The sequence below is a fragment of the Cyrtonyx montezumae genome, unplaced genomic scaffold, assembly GCF_038088225.1.
Source record: "Cyrtonyx montezumae isolate F1298 unplaced genomic scaffold, pur_monq_1.0 scaffold_2, whole genome shotgun sequence".
NCBI classification, from domain to species: Eukaryota; Metazoa; Chordata; class Aves; order Galliformes; family Odontophoridae; genus Cyrtonyx; species Cyrtonyx montezumae.
The window spans coordinates 44546307-44570027 of NW_027071936.1; the positions used below are offsets into that span (position 1 = coordinate 44546307).

General features: G+C 37.3%; 1 protein-coding gene across 8 annotated transcripts in view; it reads left to right on the top strand.

The window, feature by feature from the left end:
- Positions 1 to 23721, top strand: part of FRYL (FRY like transcription coactivator) — a 152277-nt gene that overhangs the window by 11536 nt on the left and 117020 nt on the right. For 4 of the 8 annotated variants that reach the window (XM_065737043.1, XM_065737044.1, XM_065737046.1 and 1 more), the window contains exon 1: positions 15285 to 15599. In XM_065737043.1, coding sequence (XP_065593115.1) covers positions 15422 to 15599 — 178 coding nt within the window. In that variant the 5' untranslated portion in view covers positions 15285 to 15421. Of the gene's footprint in view, positions 1 to 2936; positions 3145 to 15284; positions 15600 to 23721 lie in introns of those variants that run through there. The other 4 variants (XM_065737049.1, XM_065737048.1, XM_065737045.1 and 1 more) reach the window with 2 other exon arrangements.

A 23721-nucleotide genomic window follows, 5' to 3' on the forward strand; every position in this document is an offset into this window, starting at 1 on the left:
GATGGCCTCAAAAATTTTTGATGCTTCTGGGACAGTTACGTATTAGAGAAAGGAACAGTACACACCAGCTGTGGTGTAAATATATGTGATAAACTTGGTGGGATGGAGGAACTGGGCAGCCCCTAAAAGTCTTGGTGTACTGGGAGCATCTCCCTGCTGCAGTGGGAAGGTTGCTTAGTTGGGGGTGTAAGAGGCAAGGCTAATTTCTTTGTATGTTGTTACATTGTCTGATATATCTGGGCTGTGCTGTATCTGTTTCTCTATTGCATGGGCTGTTAGTGTATCCCCTGTGACTTCCTGGACTTGTGCTGCCTCCTCCTCGTGTCACTGTCCCCAGGGACAGTGTGTTGTGTTAGGGCTTGTGATGCCAAAGGCAGCTGAATGTAAAAGTTGGCCACATTGTTGAAGCAACCATGGACTGTTACGTTTGCACAGACACTAGTTTTCTAGTAACTTGACAGCGCTGCTTAAACAATGCCTTTAAAAACAAATGTAATTAGTCTTTGACTTTATTCTAACTTTTAAAAAAGCAAGCACAGAGGTATGGAAAAGAGTGTAACATGGAAAGCGCTACTTCCAGCAGTTAGTTAAAACTTATCATTTCTTGAGTGTTATGTCATTACATCTTTTGTCCCAGTAACTATAAAAAGACCCTAATTTAGTGTGTTATACATAGCTTCTTAAATGCAGGTGTTGACACATTGATTTCCTGCAGCATTCCTTTAAATCCCCGACCCCACTTCTGTAAGTCACTGTAAGTAGTCTTCTCTGTTACCTCCCTAGGCTTAACACTAGCAAAAAACTTGTCCATGATACCTTGCCTTCCAGATCTGATAAAGCATAGTTAAAACGTAACTTGACGTTGTAAGCTGCAATGGAATGAAGCCCAGTGAACTTCCCTCCAGCCATATGCTGTTGTTACTGTAAGCTTTGCTCTCCATTGGAGTCTTTCAACCTTGCTGCTACCTTTACTGGTACTTGTTTCCTTTGTTGATTCAATCGGAGTAAGTTGCTTCTGTAGAAAACCTTAGGTTTTACATAGATACAATCATTGTTCTATTTGAAGTTTCAGACAGCTGCTGCAATGTGAAGTTTATTGTTACTCAGTATGTACAACTGTAAAACTTGAGGCAACCTGCATGAGTTTTCATGTGCCTGCCACTCTCTGAACCTTTTCTGTTTATTTTGCCAATTAAATTGAATTTGCAGTATCTAGTCCTAATGTTCTGTCAAGTTAGTTTTCAGTTTAATTTCATTTCCTCCAATGAGCAGCTGGGCTGCTGGGCAGTCTGCTTGGGGAGCGTGGGGGGATGGAACACAGGGTAGTGGACAATGAGTCTGATTGCAAATCACAGACTGCTTTTGTGTGTTTGCTCCACACAGTGTGGAGGAATGAATTATGCATCTGTGAATGTAAGTTATGAGAAAGTGAGCTACAATGTCGATGTAGGCCATGGTGAAGCTCTGCTCTGATATGCTTTCAGTTTTATCAAGAGTAACATCATGTTTCAGTTGTCTTCAGGATCTGTCTGCATTTGGTGTAAATGAGGAGGAGTTAAAGGAGAGCCAGCCAGCAGCTCATTTCCAAACTGGAGGGGGGATGTAAGGCTTTGCATGAGTTGATTGAAACTATTTTTTTTTCTAAAAGAGTAAAAAGAGAAAAAAGGGAGCAGTGTAATTAATGGAGACTGAGTGAAAGACCCATATGTTTCTGCTGCACAGAGAACAATGTTTTCTTGCTCTAATAATCTAAAGAGGAAAAAGTGATGCTGATTTTATACACTGTCAAAACTGCAAACAGTTGGGACTTATTAAAGAACAGGAGTTTAGCAGGTGAAACTCAGATTTGTATCTGTCTATAAGCACGTACTTTTACATCTGGTTACCTCCTTATAAAACGTGACCAGTTTATTTTTTCCCAGCTTAGAAGAAGCAAGTGTCAGTTAACTTGCATCTAATTTCACAAGTTTATCTAGTTTTCCTGCTTTCTCTAAGTCTCACTTCTTAAGTTGTAAAAGCAAGTTTAATTTCAGCATGTGGCTTTTTAGCTTTAGATCACATTTGTATGAGTGTCTCTTCAGAAGTGGTAATAAAGAATTAGAAGAAACAGTCTCTAATAAATTGGTGATGATGAAATAGTTAACACGTCCCTGAAAGAAACTAGTACATTCTTGTTGTATCTGGGCGCTGATTAAAGTCACGTTGGGTGTACAGGTCTTTGAATGTACCTGCAGTTCTTCAGGCTATGACTTGAAATATTTTTTTTCCGTACAAACTAGAGGATCAGGAGTCGGGGTTTGCTGCTGCACGTTGGGACTTGAGTTGTTAAAAGTGCTTGGTCTGCCCCCAGGGTGAAATGCTTTTGCTGTAGTTCAGTGGTAAGGGAGAACAAAAGCGAACTCTGAGGCTTAGGCAAGTTGTGACAAGTATGCAAGTTGCATGCCGGCCTCTGTTGTAGAGGAATCTCCAGAAGTTCTCAGGGCTTTGTTAGAGAGACGCAGCTGAAGTACAGTTTCCTTTTTCTGACTGCATCCCTGTGCTAAACTGGAAGGGAAGGAAAAACAGGAAGGAGCTAAAAGGACCAATATGGAAAAAAATGATTTGGAATGATTTTAAGTTTGGGGAGAGTGTGTATAGATATAGATGTATTATTAATAAAGCCAGTTTGTAGTTTAAATGTCACTAAAATCTGTGCATAGTGGCTGTACATTTTATTTCAGTTTCAATTCTCCCCCCATCCCAAAACAAATTACTCATGAATTAAAAATCTTTAACGTTTAAGAAGAATAGTAGTTTGAAAGACATCACCTAGAACTTTGTGTTAGTTTTTTTTTTTTTTTCCCAAATGGAAAAGTTCAGAATACTGAAGCTTTTGGAAAATGTTGATATCTATATTAAAATTAGTGTCTAACCTTTGACTTTTTTTTCTTTTTCAGTGTTTTATATTTCATTTGTCTGCACTGTGTTTGGAGATCCCTTTCTGGTATTTGGCTACGTACCAACTGACCTGTAGCTGTTTACACCTTTATCTATTCCTCTCATCTCTAAGCACGAGCAGAACTTGGGGAAAGATGTCTTGATGGATACATCCTGAGTGTGATATGCTAGTGGCTCGTGTTGGTGGTTAGCAATGGCTTCTAAGTGGTAAGACCTTCAAAATTCTTCCATAAAATATATTTTCATATGTCAATTTTTTTTTTGTCTTTTGCCTTGGTCTTTGTCATCTCTATTTTACTGTTAATACACATCCAACTTTGCACTATCACTTCAGATGTCAGTTACCCGAATAAAAATTAATTACTGCATTAAATAAGAACATCTAACAATGTTAAATTAGAATATTTACTTTATTACTGTACTGGACTGTGGACAGATGTGGGCCTCTGCTGAAGAGGATAAGAACAGAGTGAGCAACATTCAACCTTTCATTCAGGAGCTTCCTAAGTCAGATGTACATCCCGTACTTTCACTAGGCTGATTGTACACATATTAATTTCTTTTGCCCAAATAATTTGTTTGGTAATTCTGTCAAGTAGTCTTTCATGTATTTGTATGCTCAGTGGAAATCTGACTTTATCTGATCTCCTGGGATGTGGGCAGGTGCCTGAACTCTGTCCTCTTGTGGATAAAGCCAGGAAGTGCAGCTAATTAGCAAAGTCTGTAGCAATCCCTTCTATGGATTTTCTTTTTCCTTATTGGCCTTGGTTTAAGAATTTTATCTCAGTTAAGTAGGTCTGTATTGATATCAAGCACAGGGTAATTCTTGCAGATAAAATTGCTTCACTGTAGTCTAGCAATAAATCAGGTAGATTATGCTTCCTTAGTGTCTTTGAGAACTGAGGGTATTTTGGCACAATGGAAGGAAAATACTGAAGTGCAGTTGTTGCTACAGTATTTATTGAATGGACTTGTGCATTCAGTACCTTAAATATTCTGCAGTGTTTTTAATGGCTCTCACTTTCCTTTAGTATATTGTCCTTTGTGTTCTCTATAGAAGGAAACAATTAAGTAGACTTTCAGTGTATTTTAAGTCTTGGTATGGGATCATCTCTGGTGTATTAAATTGCTGTTTGATTCAGTTACTGGTTTTTCATTCCTAGTTGCACAACTTGATAACCTGCTTCACTTTCTTTTGTTAGAACTTTAAACTGCAACTACCTTTTTTTCCTAATGTGTGCCTTCTTTCAAATAGTAACAGATTTGTCGTTACAGAAGTCTTCCTTGAACATCCTTAGGTTCCTGTTGTTCAGGGGAGACAAGTGTAATTTTTAGCTTTATAGCAGAGACTCTGGGTCAGGTTATTTTTTTGTTTTTGTTTTTAATGAAGCAGGAAAAAATGAGGCAGAACGCTTGAGGACATGAGTATTGTGTTTGCTGTAACTAGTTCTACAAGAGCTTAGCATGCTTTTAGCATCTTCAGTTATACCTCACTTTAAAATATTTTAATGTTTAGCTAACATACATGTTTCTATGTTTATTTAGAAAATGTGACCCAATGTAATTTGAACATTGGTTGTTGTTCTGCTGCCCTGTTACTGTGTGTGATTCTGCTGAAGAGCATTGTAGAATGTAGTTGCTTACAATGAAGTTGCAGGCTTCAGAACACTTGATGATGCATTACATTGTTCAGGTAATGTGGAATGTCTGAGATATCTGCAAGAAAACAGATGAGAATGCTAATAGGGACACAGAAGAGCAGCTTAGTTTGTGGAGTGTGAAAGCTGTGTCAGATTACCAGGGGGGAAAAGATTAATGGTTGAAACTGTTATAGGATTTTCCCCCCCTCTAGGATTCTTAGCAGTTCAGAAGGTCATGTGTGGTATGTTATTTCTGTGTAGTGACATCCAAAATCCATCAAGTTCCTATCTCAACGTTCTGTAAAGCTTGCTCTTGTTGAATCTGTGTTTTTGTTGTGGAGAACAACTTTATCATGAATGATAATTTTGGAGTTCAGTTAATTTCTTTATCACAGTATATTTGTTCTAATGTAATCTACTTGTATATTGAGCCTAATAGTATAGAATGCTATCAGGGGTGCTTTCCTGAGATACCTGAAATTAAATACATTTGGTCTTCAGAAGGACTTGAACTGCTCTATTTCTTTTAACAGTCTGCTTAGAAGACTGCATCGTTGTAAGGCAGTGGACAAAGCAACTTATGTGAGCCAACTGCCTCTGTGCTTCTACAGCTCTGAAACTTATTTATAGCATTCTGTATGCATAGGCATCTTAATCTTACTTTTAACACATTTCGGTCAGACAACTGTCATGGAGATGCTGCTCTTCTTGGTCAGCCAACAACTGTTTCCTTGAAAAGAATGATACTGGAGTGTTCTTTAACTTGAAAGAAGCAGCAGGATGTAGAGCTACTTGTACAGTTACTCTGTAATAAGGACTCTTACAATTAAAAGCTGTGATAATATGTGTCTATGGAAAGGAATGAGAACCAGAAGTCTTCAGTGAACTGGAAAATCCCTATCCCTTGGCTAGTAGCTAATGAAAACAAGTACTTCAAAGTCAAACAAGTACTGCAAAGCACAAATGATGCAGCAACTTCTGATCTCTCCTGTGCAGTTACAGGCCTTCCCTGTGGAAACAGTTCCTCTTGGATGTGCTTCTGCACATGGATTTAAAGCATCCTGCCATTCTCTGCTCAGAGGCACTTGGCACTCTTGGTCTTCAGGGAGACCCTCCATAATTTCATCCTTTTGTGTATCTATTAAAAAATAAATATATATATATATTAAAAGGTCCTTGCTCGTTTGATTTGAAACACAGCTTAACAATGCATGTTAAAATGTACAGCAGAATGTAAGGACTAACTGCTTTGAAATACATGCTTAATTTTAACGACATTTGACCATCTATTCTGCATTAATTGAAGAAAGATAGTGCTAGTGTAGAGGACACAAAATGACAGTACCAACACCTCTGTTTTCATAGCCAGCTGACTCAAAATGATCTGAATGTGTAAGCAGACCTGTTTGTGTTACTGTGTTGATGAATCTTTAGTTTTTTTCTGTTTGATGTAGCAGATTAATTTGAAAACAAAGGATATTTTCAAAAATTAAGAAATGGAAAGTGGTGAGGTTTTTTTAGCTGCATCTGTCTCAAGGAAGAGGTAATCCTAAAGTTGTTTGGTTTTTTTGTTTTTTTTTTTTTTTGGAAAAGAATTCCCTTGCCTTTGACAATGACAACTAATCTTTTATTTTTTTCCTACTTAGAAAGCCACAGGTGAGAAAAAGAAATGCTTTCTTTAGCTTTCCTATTCTGTCCACTGACTGGAGACTGGGTTTCTCTCTGATCATGCTCAGCTGTATTTTAAATGCTTCTTTCTGCTCTTTGAAGACAGCTTTCTCCCCCTTGTTGCTACTTGCAGAAACAGGCTTAATCTTTGTCAGGTATAACAGAGCAGTTCTTTTTCACGTCTTTTTCAAACCTGTTGAATCTGGTGCGTGTTAGTTAAAGTTGCACCAACGCTTTTTGTCAAAATCTGTACTTCTCAAGGTATCTTTCCATGTTGTGTCAGTCTGTTCTATAGCTTGCCCTTATTTTGTGGTCCTTGTCAAGAACTAATACTTGAAGCTCCTCTGAGCTTTTCTGTTACCACTAGGTCAGTGAACAGTTAAGCCTGCATGAAGAAACAATCCTCTGTCTTCATTGCAGCCCTTTAAGTAATGTCTGTGTTCACCCAGCTTCTGAAGCTGCAGTTGGTGTACCATGTATTGTTTGGCATGATTCTCTTGTTTCCCTTTGAGTGATTTTGAAAACTTTACTGTGATAGGAAGTCTAGGGTTTGTTTTTATTTTTGATCTCAAGCGAACCTGCTTGGGTGTGTATAAATACTTGAAGGTTCCATATATAATTAAAAATGGAAACTTTCTCTGGGGGGAATTCAGCAATTAGTTGCTTCAGGTGCCCTCATCTTCCCATGCATTTATTTTCCTGGTGACTTTGATATGCTCAGAATTATTCGCATTTAGCAAGCGCTCTCTTATTTGCTGGTAACCCAGAATTGCTGTTTAACTTATTCCCCTCTTTGCTTATTAGAAATATTAATTTAGTCCCTAGCTTATAGCTGGATCTATTTCTTACATCTCAAAGGTGTTCAGGATTCCAAAATAAAAGGAATAAGTGAGTCCTTGGCTTGAATATTATACTGAAAGCTAATACTTCCTCTCCTGTGCTTAAACCCTGAAACTAAAAACTTTGCCAAGTAAACCTAAATTAATTGTCTTCTCTTGGATAACTAGAAATTATTACTGGAAATGAGAATTGTGTAAACTCCTTGCTGTTTTATTTTTTTTGCCTGGTAGGAATTATCACAATTTCTTAAATTACTTCATTTCTGCTATATCTGAATATACATGGGATTCAAAAATGACTCTTAAGTAAAAATAGATTTAAATATAGTTTACAAATGTTGGTGTGCTGAAATTATGATGGAGTTTTCATAGACTCACATGTAGCTCTGCTGGGAGCATCATTTGCTGCATCTAGTGGTCTGAGGTGGTTTTTTTTATTTTTTATTTTTTTACCACCTTGAGTCAGAATACAACTGATCTTAAAACAATTTTTTTTAATGGAAAAAAAAATCTATAGATGTTCTATGTTTGCAGTGCAGAAAAATCTCTCTTTTATGTAACGGAATTTATATAAAAATGTAAGCTCTAAATTAATAACCTATATTATTCTGATGCTTACTATAGTAAATCATACTCAATTTCTGTACCATCCAATAAGTTCCTTAAGTAACAGATAAGAAAGGATCTGGATCTCACCAGGAGTGCGTTTGTTCCTTTAATTCAGGTGTCAATCTTTCTGTAAGCCATGAAATGTTGAAGACTTCAGCCCTGAGTACTTAGCACAACTATTTATTGTAAGAACTGGGAGGTGGGACTAGTTTCTATTTAAAACAAACTACATACTTCTGCCAGCAGCATTTTTCTTTCTGGTTAGGTTCTGATTATGATGTGAAAACGCATTCATGTTATAGGTAAAAAAATATTTGTTAAAGACATCTGCATTTTATATGAGAATTTAAGTGCTGTTGGTTTTGCACTGGAGCAAGTGATTAGGTTTTTTTTTCTATTTGATATTTAAAGAGGAAAAACTGCTACTGCTGTAAAATTTACAATACATTTCTGGAAAAAATAATCTAAAGATTTTGAGAGAGATGGAAAAAGAAAATTTTAAGTTATTTTCCCTCCCTTACTGGTGGGCAATCATTAGACATCTTTTGGGTAATATTCTGTTAAGAAAATAGAGATGTTCGTTTTGAGTACTTATATAATTAGCTAAGAGTAACTTTCTGAAGTCCCACATGCAATTACTTTTTCTGAATCATTCCAAATATATTTTTTTGAATGTCGGAGGTGATGTAATACATGTTTTTTTCTTATTAGAGTTCCTTATTGCTTTTACTGATTCTTAATTTATATTTACTTCTTATCCAAAGAGCTGTAAGTGATTTGCTTCTGTTGCATCTAAAACAGCTGGACCACTGATTGTAATTTCCACACTTGAGGAAGTACAGATATTTTGTCTTTTCTAATAGATGAACTTCTGAAGTATGCCTTGTGTTTCTTGGTAGGAGTAATTGACTTGCTTATTTCTTAAATAACTAAAAAATAGTCTGAATAAATCAATATTTGTCTGCTGTCAATTGTTGTACTAAGATCCAATGTAAAGGACAATATTTCATGTGCCAAGTTATAGAACCATTAGTCTTTTTCTTTCAGAGAGAGAAAATATATACGTTGGAAAGAAAAATGATAGATGTTGTCATAACCAGTTCTTGAAAGGAGTGTGTGAAATTAATGCAAGTTGATATTTACATCTCTGAAACCTAGCTTGATTATCTTTTTAAAATAAAGTAATAGTCACATTCTCATATACTGTTCCTAAGAGCTGCAATGGGAGGAAACACCATCAGGTGTGTATATATGTATTTCCTTGCTACTTACTCCACTCCTTGTGAAAGGAAGTGGGGGCAGTTGGAGGTGCTTTCAGTGTCCAAACATTTTCTTCAAAGAAGAAAATGTCTTCTGTTTTTGTATTTCCTACATATTTTTCTCCTATTGTGATTAGTCAGCATAGAATAAATGAGACCGTAATTTGACCCCAGAAGAGACGAATGGCAAACTTGCAGATGGCTTTCAGTGCATCTAGCATCCGGAGCACAGATCTAGTTTTTGCTGAAAACATTGTCAGCACAATGCTGACTAATCTTTACTTATGGGGAACATTGCTTGATCAGCACAGGAATACAGATTTCTACAGGTGAGAAATGGCGGCGTTATTACACCTCAGTACAATCTATGCAGCATTTCTTAACAGATGGTATACTGTAATCTCTAATTACTGTCATCCACATAAAACATCCAGCTCTCTAAATTTGAAACTGGGAATGAACTTGGATAGAATTAATGGCTTATAATTGGAGAGAGTCAGATGGCAATTCTGGCTGTCAAACGTAAAACTGATATGTAGTCTAAGTAATTTTGTTTCTTAGATATATATATGTCATATTTAGTTGCATTGCATACCAAATACTTAATAGAAAGAAGTTCTTTCACTGAGGACGATCCTAGTGCATTACTTAGATTTCTTGTTGGAAGTCCTTGTTATGCTACAATGCAAATTACTTTCATAACTAAGGTAACGTTATTTAAAGATAATGGGGTGAGCATACAGTTCTTTTCTTTGCAGAAGTTGCATTGCTTTAGCAAAGTGATTCCTTTAGAATAACATACACTAATCTTTTAAGGGTTTTTTATGTGAAAATTTTGTGTTGGAGAGTTTAGAGAAGATTAGTGAGAATTATCAAAGGTCTAGAAAACATAAGCTGAAAGTCTGAAATAAAATTTCTGCAAGACAGAGACAAACAAAAGGTCAGTTTCCAAATACATGGAAGACTGTGTGCCTCTGGGATATTATTTTCATGGGTGCTTATGCTGACATGCTGTCTCTCACTTACAGTAACAGTATTCATGGATCTCTTTGTCAAAAGAGGAATTGGGAATAAAAAATAAATAAAAATCCTTCCAGCTGCTGCAAATTGATATTGCCTTCATTTCCACTAAGCTGATAAAATTCAAAGCAATAATATCACAACATCTTGTCTCACTTCAGTTCTAAATGTTGAATATTTTTTGAAGCTGTGTTGTAGCTTACTTTATCTGCAAGTGTGACCAGCAGCTTATTTTCAGGATGTGGAGTCCTAAAATAAAAGTTTTGCATGATTTATTTTAGGAGAATAGAGATCATATACAGCATATCATGAAGAATAATAAAAATAACTTGTAGTACCATATAGCCTATATATAGGCTTCTTGCATAGGCAGTGGTTTAATTTTTAAAGTGAACTGTCTCAAATGCATTTTTTTTTTTTACTTCTATAGGTAGTTACATTAAGTATATGGTATGAATGCAGTCAAAGCTGACTGCATAACTATGTTTACTTGAAATACATGAACTAGGTTGTATTTAAAAAAGTATTTCAAACATTTGAACTTTATGTGAAAAAAATTCTATGTATGAGGGAAAACCATAGAAATGCAGCTCTGGTTTACTGTTAATTGATTAAAAACAGTGTAACAGTGATGTATTTATTCTCAGTAATACAGATGTTTGTTCTTGAAGGTGAAAACATTTGTGTATATACATTCATACATGTGTTTTATGTAATATGTGGAAAAGGATCTGTGTTTCATTATAGCTGTATAGCAAACAATTGTTAGAGTTACTGAGCAATGAATGAGGACATCCTTTAATTACCATAGAAATTTATTTATGTTCATTTGAACAAGACTGTTTTCTAGAGCAGTCCCTGTTGAAGCTGTCTGAAGTATTCAGTTGCAGCAAACATAATCATTCTTTAAACTGTTTTGTGTAAATGAAGTTAGAAATTATCCTTCTTCTTTGTACTTCCAGTCAGCACTCACTTAAAAACTGCTGGCTGAAGTGTTGCATTGTTGTACTGGCAAGTGTTGCAGTGTTGCACCCATTCGATATCTAATCCATGTGCAAGTTCTGAATGTGGCACCAGTTCTCAAAAAGATACCCCTAACAAATGGATTGTGGGTTCAGGAATGGCCAGAAGGAAAGATGGAGGCTGAAGGGATGAACTTAAATCTAATGTAAATTTGTGGACTTTTCCGAGACAAACCTATTACTTGTAGGTTTCTCTCTTCTGTGGTTCTGATTTCCAAATAGAATTTCTTCTCAGAGAGCTGGAAATATTTTTAACGGACACGGTTGCTGTAACTTGTTGTCTCATGAGACAGGAATAGAGAGAGCTCTATGGAACAGGCTTGCTACTGAAATGTGGAACAAATGTGGAAGTAATCTAGAACCACTTCTATCTTCTATGTCACTCCCTGTAAGATCAATTAAGTAAGCCTAACCTTAAAATAATGCTGGAAGAAACAAATTTAATTGTATGCTGTAAATGCAAGGATGTAAATTATTGTTTTGGACAATTATTTTTCTCTTGTCCCTTCTTCCCTTAGTTTACGTTTTAGTAGTCTGGTCTGTCTAACAGCATGGAGAAACTTGGCCTGAACCAGTAGAGCCCTGATTCAGTCAATGTATGTGAACAGAGATTTTGAAGTGTAGGTAAAGGTTGTGACTGTGTTCCCATTTTGCAAGGGAAGAACTAAAGTATGGGAGTAAAATAAGTGCATGGCTTCTTTGTAAACCAAGGCAGAACCTGTATTGAGTCTAGATGTTCAGAGGATTTGCATTGATATTGGGAACTGAGCTTGTACTGTCTCGTGAATTTACTAAGTCTGTTTTTAATTACTGCAAGTTACAGTTAGGAATCACTAAGGTTAAAAAAAAGTAATTTTCACAGGTCAGTAACATTTAAAAAATACAAAAACAGAAAACAGCAGCCTTAAACAGACTAGATTGGGCTTGGTAGGAGAAGCAGGGTTAACTGATGCTATGTGCCCTTCTTGGATTGGAATGAAGATTATTTTGAGCAACAAACAATAGACTTTTATGCTTTGGGCATAATTTCCTAACGTTTAGGAAAAGAATCTAAGTTGGCCCATCAAACATAAGGAAATTCTTATATAAATATATGCTTTCATAGAGAGAGAGAGAAAGTATGTTAGAGGTAATCCTAACAGAAATATCTATTCTGGCTGTGAAAATAGCAGTATTTGTGTGAGAAGTGTATATTGCACCATTTATTTATTTATTTTTAACTCTGTGGCTATCTCTTGTGGGAGAAGATCTGGCCACTTCATTGCCATGTAATAGTTTGAATGACGTGTTTTGTTGCCGACTGAAGTGGATGTCCTACTCGTGTCTGAATGAGTATGACTCATTGCAGGCTCTGCTCTGGGATTTGCTTTCAAAATGCCAGTTGTTATTTGAATAAAACTTGCCAGTGAAAGAAATGCATAGGTTTGGAAGATGTTGTGTGCGAGGTCAGGAGTCCTAACAAGCAAGAGGTTAGTGACAGGAAGACCAGGTCATTACCCTGGCTAAGGGTAATGTCTATTCTAATTGTCTATTCTGCAGCTTCTACCCTTAGCAAAAGGGTAATGTCTTAAGGGTTCCCAGGAACTCCAACGTGTTCAGGAAAGCATTGTATTCTTCAATGCAACTTAAAGATAAGTACTATTTCACCTAATACAAACATTAAAAATGTTGGGACTTTCTTACTGAAGGGGTAATGCATTCAGTCACTGAACATAACAGTTGCATTTTCTGTTCAGCTTTGATTGATTTACTTAACCAGGTAATTGATACTTCTGAGTGTGTTCACTTCTAGTGATGCCAAATCAAAACCAAGCTCATAAAAACAGCAACAAGCCTCCAGAAATCCCCAACTTTCCAAAGGAAAAACCCCATAAGTTGCTGAAAAAGCTCACTGCCATGTAGAGCAAGTGCAGCTTGGGTCAATGAAAAGAAATAGAAGCTTTACTGAAAGCTGATAGATGGTTCTTACTTTCATTTCTCAGAAACCTGAAAGGTAGAAATTCTTTCAGAAAAGCATGGGGGTGACTGAAATGATTTTCATGTCTACATGAAGAAAAACCAAACTTACAAACTATTGAGAAAGTGTATGAATTGTGTTTAAACTGTTTTTAATATAAAATTAAAGCGGTATCAAACTTGCACTGTTATGGAGATCATGTACTGCAAAGATTGTACGATCATCTGTGCCCACTTACTGCAGTCCTTGGTAGTTTTTATTGTAAAGTCGTATTAGTTGAACTGGACCAAGGTGGTAATTAATGTTAAGCAGGTCTGTAAATATCTAAGAAGCAGGAGGCAGAAGGACGAGGCTGGACTCTTCTCAGCAGTGTGGCAATAGGATGAGGGGAAAGGGTAACAAACTGATGCATAGGAAGTTTTGCACTTTAAAAGAAAATAAACTCTAGAGAGAAAGAAATAGGGTTTGTTTTCCTCCCTCCTACAGGCTTCTTTGTGAAATTATAGCAGTGTCCTGTTAATTGGCTGACAACTATAAAGTAGGCATCTGGTACCTCTCACGAATTCAGTATGTTAGCTTACGTGCTGGAGTGCAGGTTTGGTTTCAAGCTCAGCTGTTATGTTCAGCATTCAGTTATGGCTTTGATCTTCACTGGGGGAAGAGCAGATTGTTTTCATTGCAATAAGACAAATACTTGCAGATCAGCCTTCTATTCTGAGATTAGAGTGTGAAAAATTTCCTATACATAGGTGCTGTAGTGGCTGCTCTATTTCTGTAGCAGATTGACTCCCACTTGAAGCAGTGATATTCAGTTTGAATTGTCAAGTTGAAGAAAATTGTGTATCGCTCGAGGTTCCCTGCTAATAGTGTGCTCAGGGTGTGTCAAGGGTGCGTGGATAAAACCCTTCGGCTAAGTAAGAAATAGTAATGTTATTAGGGACCTGTAGGCTGAGGTAGAGCCCTCTGAGGTGGGATATGATGTTAACTAAGGACACAGCTCGCATCTTGCGGCTCGGAGCTCGCCGCCAGGGGGCGCTGCGCCAGAGCCGGGCTACGGCTGACGCGCTGCCTGCTGCGAGATGCCGGCAGCTTACAAAGGGAATTTAGACGCACTTGAATATTTGGAGATTTTAATGCAGATTAGAATGCTAAAGATAGCAAACGTTTTCAGTCTGCGTTATCTCAGGTGGCAATTTCAGCGAACCTGTACGGTGTTTTTCAAGTGGCTCCCAATCCCTTGGAGCATCTAGCTAATGACGACCTCCAACAGATTGCGCTGCGTACACTTGATAGATTTTAAAGTATTTTTGTTTCCTTTTAAGAAGAGCTAGTTGCAGTGGTGGATGTGACATTAGGTAGTTTTGTTTAAGGTATCTAGTAGTGCTTTGCACCTATGTTGGATAATTTTGTTCAATACACTCAGAAATACCTTGGACAGGGAGCTGCTGTCACAGAGGCTGCCCATGACTCAAGAATCAGTGCGTGTCAATTTCTTCTTGAGTGATGACTGTAATCTACAGTGATAAAGTGAGGTGTGGATCTCCGCTCTACATCTAGTAAATAATGGTTTCAATCATATGTATTCTCATATGTAAAAAGAATTAATGCTTTTGTGCTAACATCTGTTTTTTTCTTTTTCCTTCCCCTTCTCCCATGAGTTTTCCGCTCTAAATGTGAGGCATCTTTCATAATGGCTTCCTGAAACTATATATAGAACAGTGTTTAAACTTTCTTCCAAATGAAAACAAAAACCTTGGTTAAACCATATTGATAAATAGCCTTAGGGACAGTGAAAGTTTGGACAGAACGGGACAGTTTATTTCTGTACTTGTTGTGTCATTGAAGGTGGTTTGAGTATTTTAAGTGGTAAATATAGCATCAGAACCCCTGGAAAATGGAACTCAGTGTTTAATAAATGTTAATAGCTTAGTGATTAGTACTTAACACCATGTGAGAATGCAAATGGCTTAAACTGTGGTGCTGCCAGACACTTTGTAGAGCTGGTGAAGAGACTTTGAAAATGATAAGTGTTATCTTTCAAATGCAGATGAATGCTCTCTGTGCACTCCATGAAAATTGAGAGCTATTGAACTCTGTGAAATACGACTTTGAAATACATGTGCATTTTTTTTTTTTTAGAGCTTTAAAGTGTTGCTGTGCTAAAATGGTGTTTTATCCTAGTCAAGAGTTTAATGTATGTCAGTTGATAGACTGGCTTGTTGTTGTTTGGTTTTCTTATCAGTCTGTACAGTTAGACTTCTTTAAAATCTGCCTGGGAGCAGCTGGCAGCTGACGTGCTGGGGCTGGCACCACCCAGGTCCAACATATGACATCACTGGGAGAAAGAAGTAATGTGCGCAGTCTACCTCTGCCTTCAAGGAAGTTAATGTGGGAGCTGTAGTCTGTAACGTGCAACTGTTACTGAAGTGCTGCAGTTAGTAAGATCCGAGTGTACAGAGGGCAGGCAAAAATGGAGTTTCTCAAAAAAATAGTTCCTACAGTCACTTCTGGAGATGTTGTGTTGGATGTTGGAAGTTCTGTCCGTGAAAGCTCTCCAAGGCTGCTGAAGATGAGGCGTGTCAGTCTGCTCTCCTTAGGACAAACAATAGATGAAGACGAGGAGATACATGTTTTACATCCTCATTTCCGTATGTATCCATGTCATTAAGCTGATTACTAAACTTTCAGCAGGTCACAATTATTTTGCTAAATTGATGGACTTTGTAATGGGGCTTCTTTATCAGTCACTATAACAGTGGTGTTGCTTAGGTTTAGAAATCCTTTAAAAATAACACACTGTCATGTTAGTGACCTGTTCTAAAGAAATTTTACAGGATTTTTCGGAGCAGGGGGAAGTGAATTTCACTATTAAAGTTGTGAAATTATAATTTGTCTATGGCTAGACATTAAGAGTTGTCTAGACAGGTGAGCTGTGCAGATATGCATCTACTGCACAGGATTCAAGTTCTATGCTAGCTTTTCTCTCTGTTTCTGAAATCCCATGCTTTCTAAGGTGTTTCTTTTAAGAGGTTTTTTTAATTTCAAAAAAAAAAAAATTTTTTTTTACTGTTTTGAAGACTGTACTTGGTATAAATGTGTTATGTTTATAGAGTTTTTGATTGAGCATGGGTCATTTTGCCTGTATTAACTAGGAGTTATTGTATTGTTAGTAGTAGATATTATTGTATATAGACCTTAACAGGTAGAAAAAAAAACAAGTATCATGCTAATAAGTCATTGTAAAATTAGTTGATGTTACTTTTTCATATAGTACAGCTGAGTTGCAGTGGAAAATCTGGTTTTATTTTAGCTGAAGACCAAAAATAAGTAGATTGTAGAGACTATGGACTTGGGTTCTGATGGCTTTGTTATGATGGCTTTATGTGGTGACTGTTTGACAGCTCTGATCAGAAGCTCATGGCCTTTTAGTCATGTTTGAGCCTTTGTTGGGCTTTAAACCTCATGGCTGTATAGCAATTTAAAGTTGGATATCACTGTGAAGTGTACAGCTTCAATATCTCCATAGGCATATCTTGCCAATTTTGCTTTTATGCTGTAATATGTTATTCTTTGATACTTAGAAGTATGAGTTATAATGTATTTGGAATGTTATAACTTCAGAGTTATAATTCAAGAACAGTCAGAGTTGTCTTTGTGCCAGTCTGAAAGACAATGCTATAGCTGAAGATTGTAGTCAAAATAGATGCTTTCATCTAATGTTGTTCAATGTTTTATTGATAGTTGAACAAATTGATATAATAGACAATGCACCAATCCTGCTGTTGAAGATTATTTTTCTTTTCCCGCTCATCAAATTTGTCTGAAGGTCATTAGAAGGAGGGATTTCTACAAATCAGTAGTTTCTGACCGCTATCATCTAATAGCGTGATGTCAACATGTGCAAAATGCAGACTTAGTCTGTTCTGGGATCATGCTTTTACCATAGCAGATAGTGGCTGAATCCTCTTTAAATTATCTGCTTATTTCTATTTTTGTATCTTGGTAATGGAATGAGCTGCTCTTCTGGAATAGAGCAAAAGAACTGCACCGTTCACCAGTTGGGCATGCAGCAGGCGGCAGGGCATGGTAAAACAGGTAATAAAACAGTAGAATGATTGGAAAGAAATTATCAATAGTTGCTTAACATCTGCAAGGTGGTGGTAGTGCACTGCAGAATTTAGTACAATTATGCTGTTCAGGAGCTCGATAGGTTCTTAAAGCTTGAAGTTGTTTGTTCAGTAGGTACGCCTGAATTTGAAAGTTCCCTGTGGTGGTGGTGGTTTCTTTATTCCCTTTTCTTGTGTTCCTTTGTTTTATTTAGGAAAGTTTTGGTTTGAATAAGAATCTAGGTGAAATTCAGACTCTAACTACTTAAGTATTATAGAAGATTGTTAAAAAACAACAACAGAAGAACAACCAGCAAAAACTTGCCAGCATGTATCTGATTTAAATTGCATACAAAATATTTAAGAGGTGAATTCTTTCCTTCTAGGATTAAGGTATATTTATCAATATTGCAGTCCAAAATACAAACTGAATTGGCTTGTACTTCTGCCTTATTACAGAAAGCAAGTACTTATAAATTTATCTGTGCTCTGTGGTACATTTCCTTTGAAATACATAGTATCTGTCTGAATACTTTCAAGAGCTTTTTAAAATTTTCCATAGCTGTCTTGAAATTTATTGGATTTCCGGAAAAAATCTTACTTGCTATTTTCATATGATTGTATGTGTAACAATGTGTAAATGGTAGTGGTAAAAGTACATGCAGTTCTTCTACATTTTCAGTAGCATTTAAGAATTCTCCGTTTTAAAACTTTGTCACAATAGCCTTTCCATGGAATACTCCATTTAAAATGAAACATAAAGAGATGATACGGAGAATCTAGAAAAGGTATTTTCATATAGATAATTACAAAAAATACATGCAGACATGTATCTGTCAATGATTTCATATTCTCCCTGTTGCAGCGTTGAGGTGACTGCTGTGACTGCTCTGGGCAGGTGGGCTCCTGGCAGTTGTACCTATAGCATGTGATGTGTGCTTTGGGGCTTGGTTGTGAGACAGGGCAGCTAACCTTGTGGGACAGGTGTCATGATAAGCTGTTCAAGTCAAATCTGCAATGCTCACCAACAAATTTAAAAGCTTTGGGGTGGTTCAATGTTCTCATTGCTCAGTGCCCAGGGCCATTTCTGTGTATGGACAATGTTTCCTCCTGCAAGCATTAATCCTGCTTCCCTTCAAATGCCACTGCTAGAAAGGCAGGAATAAGCCATTGGTGGTAAAGAAACGAACAGTAGAGTTGTAGCTGATTCAGAGGACTGAGTGCAGGGGTGGGATAGACATGGACTGCCTCTGAGCAGCATCCCTATATCAGCTCCCTGGAGTTGCCCAGAGCAGTCCCAGACAGCCGAGGACATCTGGGAAGTATATATCTGAAATAAAAGTCGGGTTTGGGATCCATGTTCTGAATTTCAGTTGTTGAAAGCTAGATTGGTTAACAACAAACAAAACAACAACAACCCACCATTGCTGTTTTTTCCTTCCTCCCTTCATTCTTTGTTTGCTCCTTGTTCACATAGGCTGTTTCGTAGTACTGTTTGAGATCCAGAATATTACTTACATACAACTCTCTAAACCTCACGTCTGTTTTCTTATCGTTGTAGATAATGCTGTTTTGCTTGAGTAATACCTCAGGAAACTCTTCTGTGTGTATTTTCCATAAGAAGTAAGGGCCCCTGGAGCTTTGCCTTGAAGCCCTTTGTAGCAGAACAGGGGATTATTACTATTTTTAATGTTTCTCTAGAAGCTGATCAGGCTGACCTAATAGCTTGCTGCTAGTGAAGAGGACAATCAGACTCCCAGATGTGCAACCTCTCCACCTCCTTTCTGGTACAGCCTTTTCCTGAGCTGGTGTTTTGGAGAAAGCTGTCAGGAAGCACTCTAGTGTATTGGAGGTGATAGTTTTGAGAGAAGCAGTTGAGGTGAATCAACTCTGATTCAGAGGTCTCTGTGGTCAGTAGTAGGGGCAGCACTGCATGGCTGGTCCTTGTAGGTGGCAGTCACCTTCTGCATACCATGTATTTTTAATAGATTGATCTGTGGAAAAATATATATTTTTTAATATTTTAGATAAGCAGAGACATAAGCATCTCTTCACAGCTTTATTTTTAGTGTGGGGATTATCCCTTTTTCATAGTAGTACTTAGAAGCAGATATGAAGACTCCATAATTCTGACCATTACTGAATGTTTAAGTATGGTGTTGCTTAAGACAGAGTCAATAATGAATTATAATAAAGTTTAGAATTATACAGTGTGTCTCTTAAAAAAAAAAAAAGACCTGAATCTTTTGTCCTGTACTTGACTGTACACGTAGTGTACTTTTAGTGTAGTTGACTGTTTCATCTGAATAATGAGCATAGATGAATTCACAATGGATAAATAATGGATATAATCCTCATTTCCTCCAGTGTGTCTGTTTCTTTGGTTATGAAGCTCTTTACATCATCCCAAAGTGCAACGTAGTAATTCTGACTTACTGCTTCATTCGGGATGAGTGTCAGAAAGACTCAGAAGTATATCTGAAAGCCTGTTTCTTTATACCTAAGAATACTTATGTAGATTGAATGAGGATGTGTTCCTCTGAGATAGAGCGAACAGTGTTTACAGTTTTTTTTATATGCTATCATAGATTACCTGTACATCATTTTCAATGCAAATGTAAAGCCAGTAATACTTTGCACTCATCTTATAATACATTGTTTTCTGTATTGTTAAGGCACTTAAAAGGTCTTCTGGGTCTTAAGTAGGTTACTATAGTTTTACATGTCGGCTGAACCAGTGTAGTGGCTTGCTACTCTTCCTGTTCATTTTCTTTCTGTTCCACAGAAAATATTTAAATTGAAAAGGAAAATTTGAGAAGCCCCTTCAGTTAAATTAAAAAAAACAAAAAAGCTACTATGTTATGCTCCAAATACTTCTTTTAAAACATTTTCTTTAGACTAATTCTTCAGGATCACACAGTTAAAAGGGGAGTTGTTCAAATGTACCAAATGCATCTTTCCCTAATTAATCTAAAATTACTTTTCACCAAGATAGTTGGAAGCTATAGAAGATAACTGTTCAGTAGAGAAAATTCTCAACTACAAAACAGTTTTTCAACATAGTCACCTCTTCATTGTGCTCACGTGCACTGTTTGGTGTTTATAAACATTCAGTGAGTGTTGATGAATGTCAGTGGATGCAATTTTTTCTGCAAGGAGGAATTCAGTGACACACCTTTGCTTCATGTCAGCCACCATTTTGTCTGAATTACCCTTCTGCTGCCATTTGTCTTGTGGCAACAAAATGCAATAGAAAATTGATGTGAAGATTCAGCCTGTACTGTAAAAACAATGTAAAAATGATTTTCTTTTAAAATATATTAAAATTTCACTGTGCTGAAAAATCCAGACCAATGCTCCTGTAACTCTCAAAGGTCAATGAAGTATGTACCAGCAGGATAAAATCAACACTTGCCTGTAGAGATTACATAGTAGTGCTACACTATGTTAGCACTAAGTCGGTAGTGATACAGACTTAAATTCAGCAGTACAAAGTAGCCTTGGGATCCTCCTGTGGACTCCCTCCTACAGCTCCACATCTTGTTCTGGGGCTCCCAGAAGTGGACACAGTTCTCCAGATGGGGCCTTACAAGGCTGGAGCAGAGGGACAATTGCATGACTTCCTTCAAGAACTGATGGTACTTCGGGTGGCCCTGGGCTGTTTTGGTGGCTTTACTTCTAGCTGTTCTGTCTTGATTTGTAGATTTCCATTGTACTGGTTTGTTCTTTTTTTTTGTTTTGTTTTTAAGTAACGGAATGCTTTTTACTCCATCAGTTCTAAATTTGTATGTTTTCCTTCTGAAAAGTGTTATGAGTCCAAACTGAGAAAAAATAATTTCAAGCATTTAATTTGAATAAAGGGCTAATTTCAAAGGCTTTCCTTTTTTCAGTAAATGAGAGAAAATTTAAAAATGTTTTTCCTTTATGGAAAACTCAGCTGAAGAATAAATTATTATTCTGTAGGAGGAGTAGTTAGAGGTGAATATTTTAATTTGCCCAGTAGTTGATGTAATTATGCCATATCCACACATAGGTAGATTGTGTTTTTAGAAAGCTAACACATTAATGTCAATCACAGGCTGAAATGATTATTACTCTAAATCTCCATCAAGAAATAATGTAATAGAGCAGCTGGTTCCATGAATAAAAAATGTCTCAGGGATGATATTTTCCACTTGTCTTGAATATGTTTTGACCATATAATGCCAGCTGTACACTTTCTGTGACTAGCAGAGATGGCATTGGGGTGGTGGTGGTGTCCCTTCCCATTTGCTGTGTCTCACCAGAGGCAGGTGAGCACACAGGGAGCCTTGTGCAGGGCTCCTGATAAAGCGATAAGCTTCAGAGCTGCCGCGGGGCCTCACCCAGTGCTGGGCACAGGTGCCAGATGCATCTGCTTATAGAGGCTATATTGTACTGCTCCAACTGGGGCCCTTTGGAGGACTTTGTGCTGTGGACTATTTGCAGAACTTTTAGACAACCGTGGCTTTGTTGTAAACTTTTAGTGTTTGTTAGGTGATTAGTATCCAATGCTGCGTTCAGCTATGCTTTTGGGTTTGCTGTTGTTTTCTGTTTTCTCTCTTTCTGACTTGTGTTCCTTTTCTTGCTCTTCCATGAAGCAGCAAGGTGAAAGGGATAGAAATAATACCTCATAGAAGTTCTGTTAAAACTAATTCGCTAGTCAGGATATATCTGTTAATTAGCTTTCCCTCAGTCCTAAGAGTTTCTGGTTTGTACTCCTGCTTCATGTTGTTGCAAGAGCATCTGTTGTTTCAATGAGATGGGAAAGCTGTAAATGTTAGTGCTAAAAATGCTTAAATGTTTGAATCCTGCCTTAAAAAATGCACTGTAATTATGCACTGTAACTGAGCAGTGTGCCTTTGGAGTGAGGAAATGTGCTATTTTGGTTTAACTAAGAAGACTGCTGTATTAAGGACTTTATTTATATTTTTATGTAACACTGTTGAGCAGAGCTCCTTATGCTCCTGCCTGTGTAATTAAAACATCAAGACTGGCGTTTTCAGAGAGTTAAAACATGAAGAGAAAATTGATTGCCTATGCTTTGTCCTTGCTGTCTGTCTTCTGTTTCTAAGCAGTTCCCAAAGCCTTCACCTTGTGTGTGTGGGCGCTGCCTCAGCCCTGCCAGCTGTGCAGCCTCGTGGGCTGATGTGCCCTTCATGGCACTGCCCGGAGCTGGTGGGCTTGTCGGGTGAGCAGGCTTAGCAGGGACACCCAGAACAGCTCTTCATGCCCTGCCAACACACACCTCAGTGGCAGAGGTGGAACAAGCAGCTGTATTGTGCAGCTGGCATTAGAGAACACTATTGCTCTTGTGAGCTTTAAGAAACTTGTGACTTTACTGTGATTACTAATACACTTAAAACAAAAAACAAGCCACAAAAACACAAAAAAGTCCCTAGTTATGTGGTTTTCATTGTTTTTTTTTTTCTTCATCAATACCTTCTGTATTTGCAAATAAGGTGTTTGCTGTAGAAGTGCCACAGACATTTAGCAGCTTGGGAGGAGCAACAAAAATAGAAACATAACTGATTCCTAGCAGTTGTCCCCAGGCCTTGTAGGGTAACAGAGTTAAGCCATTCCCTGCTCTATCCATTTAAATGCCCAGCAACTAAGCAGGGATTTTCAGCGTAGCCTCAAAACTGTTCCCGGGTTCCATTTAAAGGGTCAGTAAAACCTAGAATGCTAGTTCTCCAAAAGCAGTGCACTGGTATATTCCTGCTGAAGCACAGTAAGAAGACTGTCATGTTACAGAACCCAGCGCATCATTGAGCAGTTATTTCTTGTTGTTTGGTGCAGAACCATACCAATCAGACTGTACCTTTAAGGTTTATTTGTGGTCATGAAAAGTCAAAACTGAGCCCTTGAGACACAAGTAAAACTTCTGGGATTCTGTAGATTTTTAGGATGACCAGGAAAATCAAGGAACTTGGATTTGTTAAATTTATGAAATACGTTAACAGCTATGGCTTTGAGTATTGCTTCACTTGTTTTATTTCCTCTTTGAGAGAGAGTAGTTAAATAACGTCTCAGAACTGCCTGCTGGGTTTTTAGAAGCGCTGCAACTCTGCATTACTGTTTTGCTTCTTTGTGTTCAGCAATCTGGAAAGCTTGATTTTTCAAGAAGGGACAGAGTGAAATCTGTTCAGTGAAAGCCTTTACAAAGTCAGTAAACTCTTTGTTAAGCTACTTTAAAAGCAGTCTGATTTTTCAGGATTCTGTTGTTCATTATTTTTTATATAAGCTGGGAGACAGGGAGGATTGGAGGAAGATAGGATTACTGTAATAAACATTGACTTTTTACTGTGATAGACTTTTCCTTCCTGGAAAAGTTAAATATTAACAGTGTCCTCTTTGAACTTATTCAGTGGCTGTGTTCAGTCAGAAATCTGTGCATCTTCAGTGTCCTTCCTGATCTGGTTGGAAAACTAATAGTTGTAATTGACTTTAAATAGGAAATAATATTTGTAGTTTTGTCTTAATGCATTTTCTGTCAGTCTGTATCATCCTGAAGTTGAACGTAGTAGGACTGAAAACCTCAATGAAACTTGGGAGCAGAAATGAATTTACCTTTTTTATGCAACTTTTAAGAACTGCTTTAGCTGTATTATTATTATTTTTAATGAGCTATTTATGCTGGAATGAT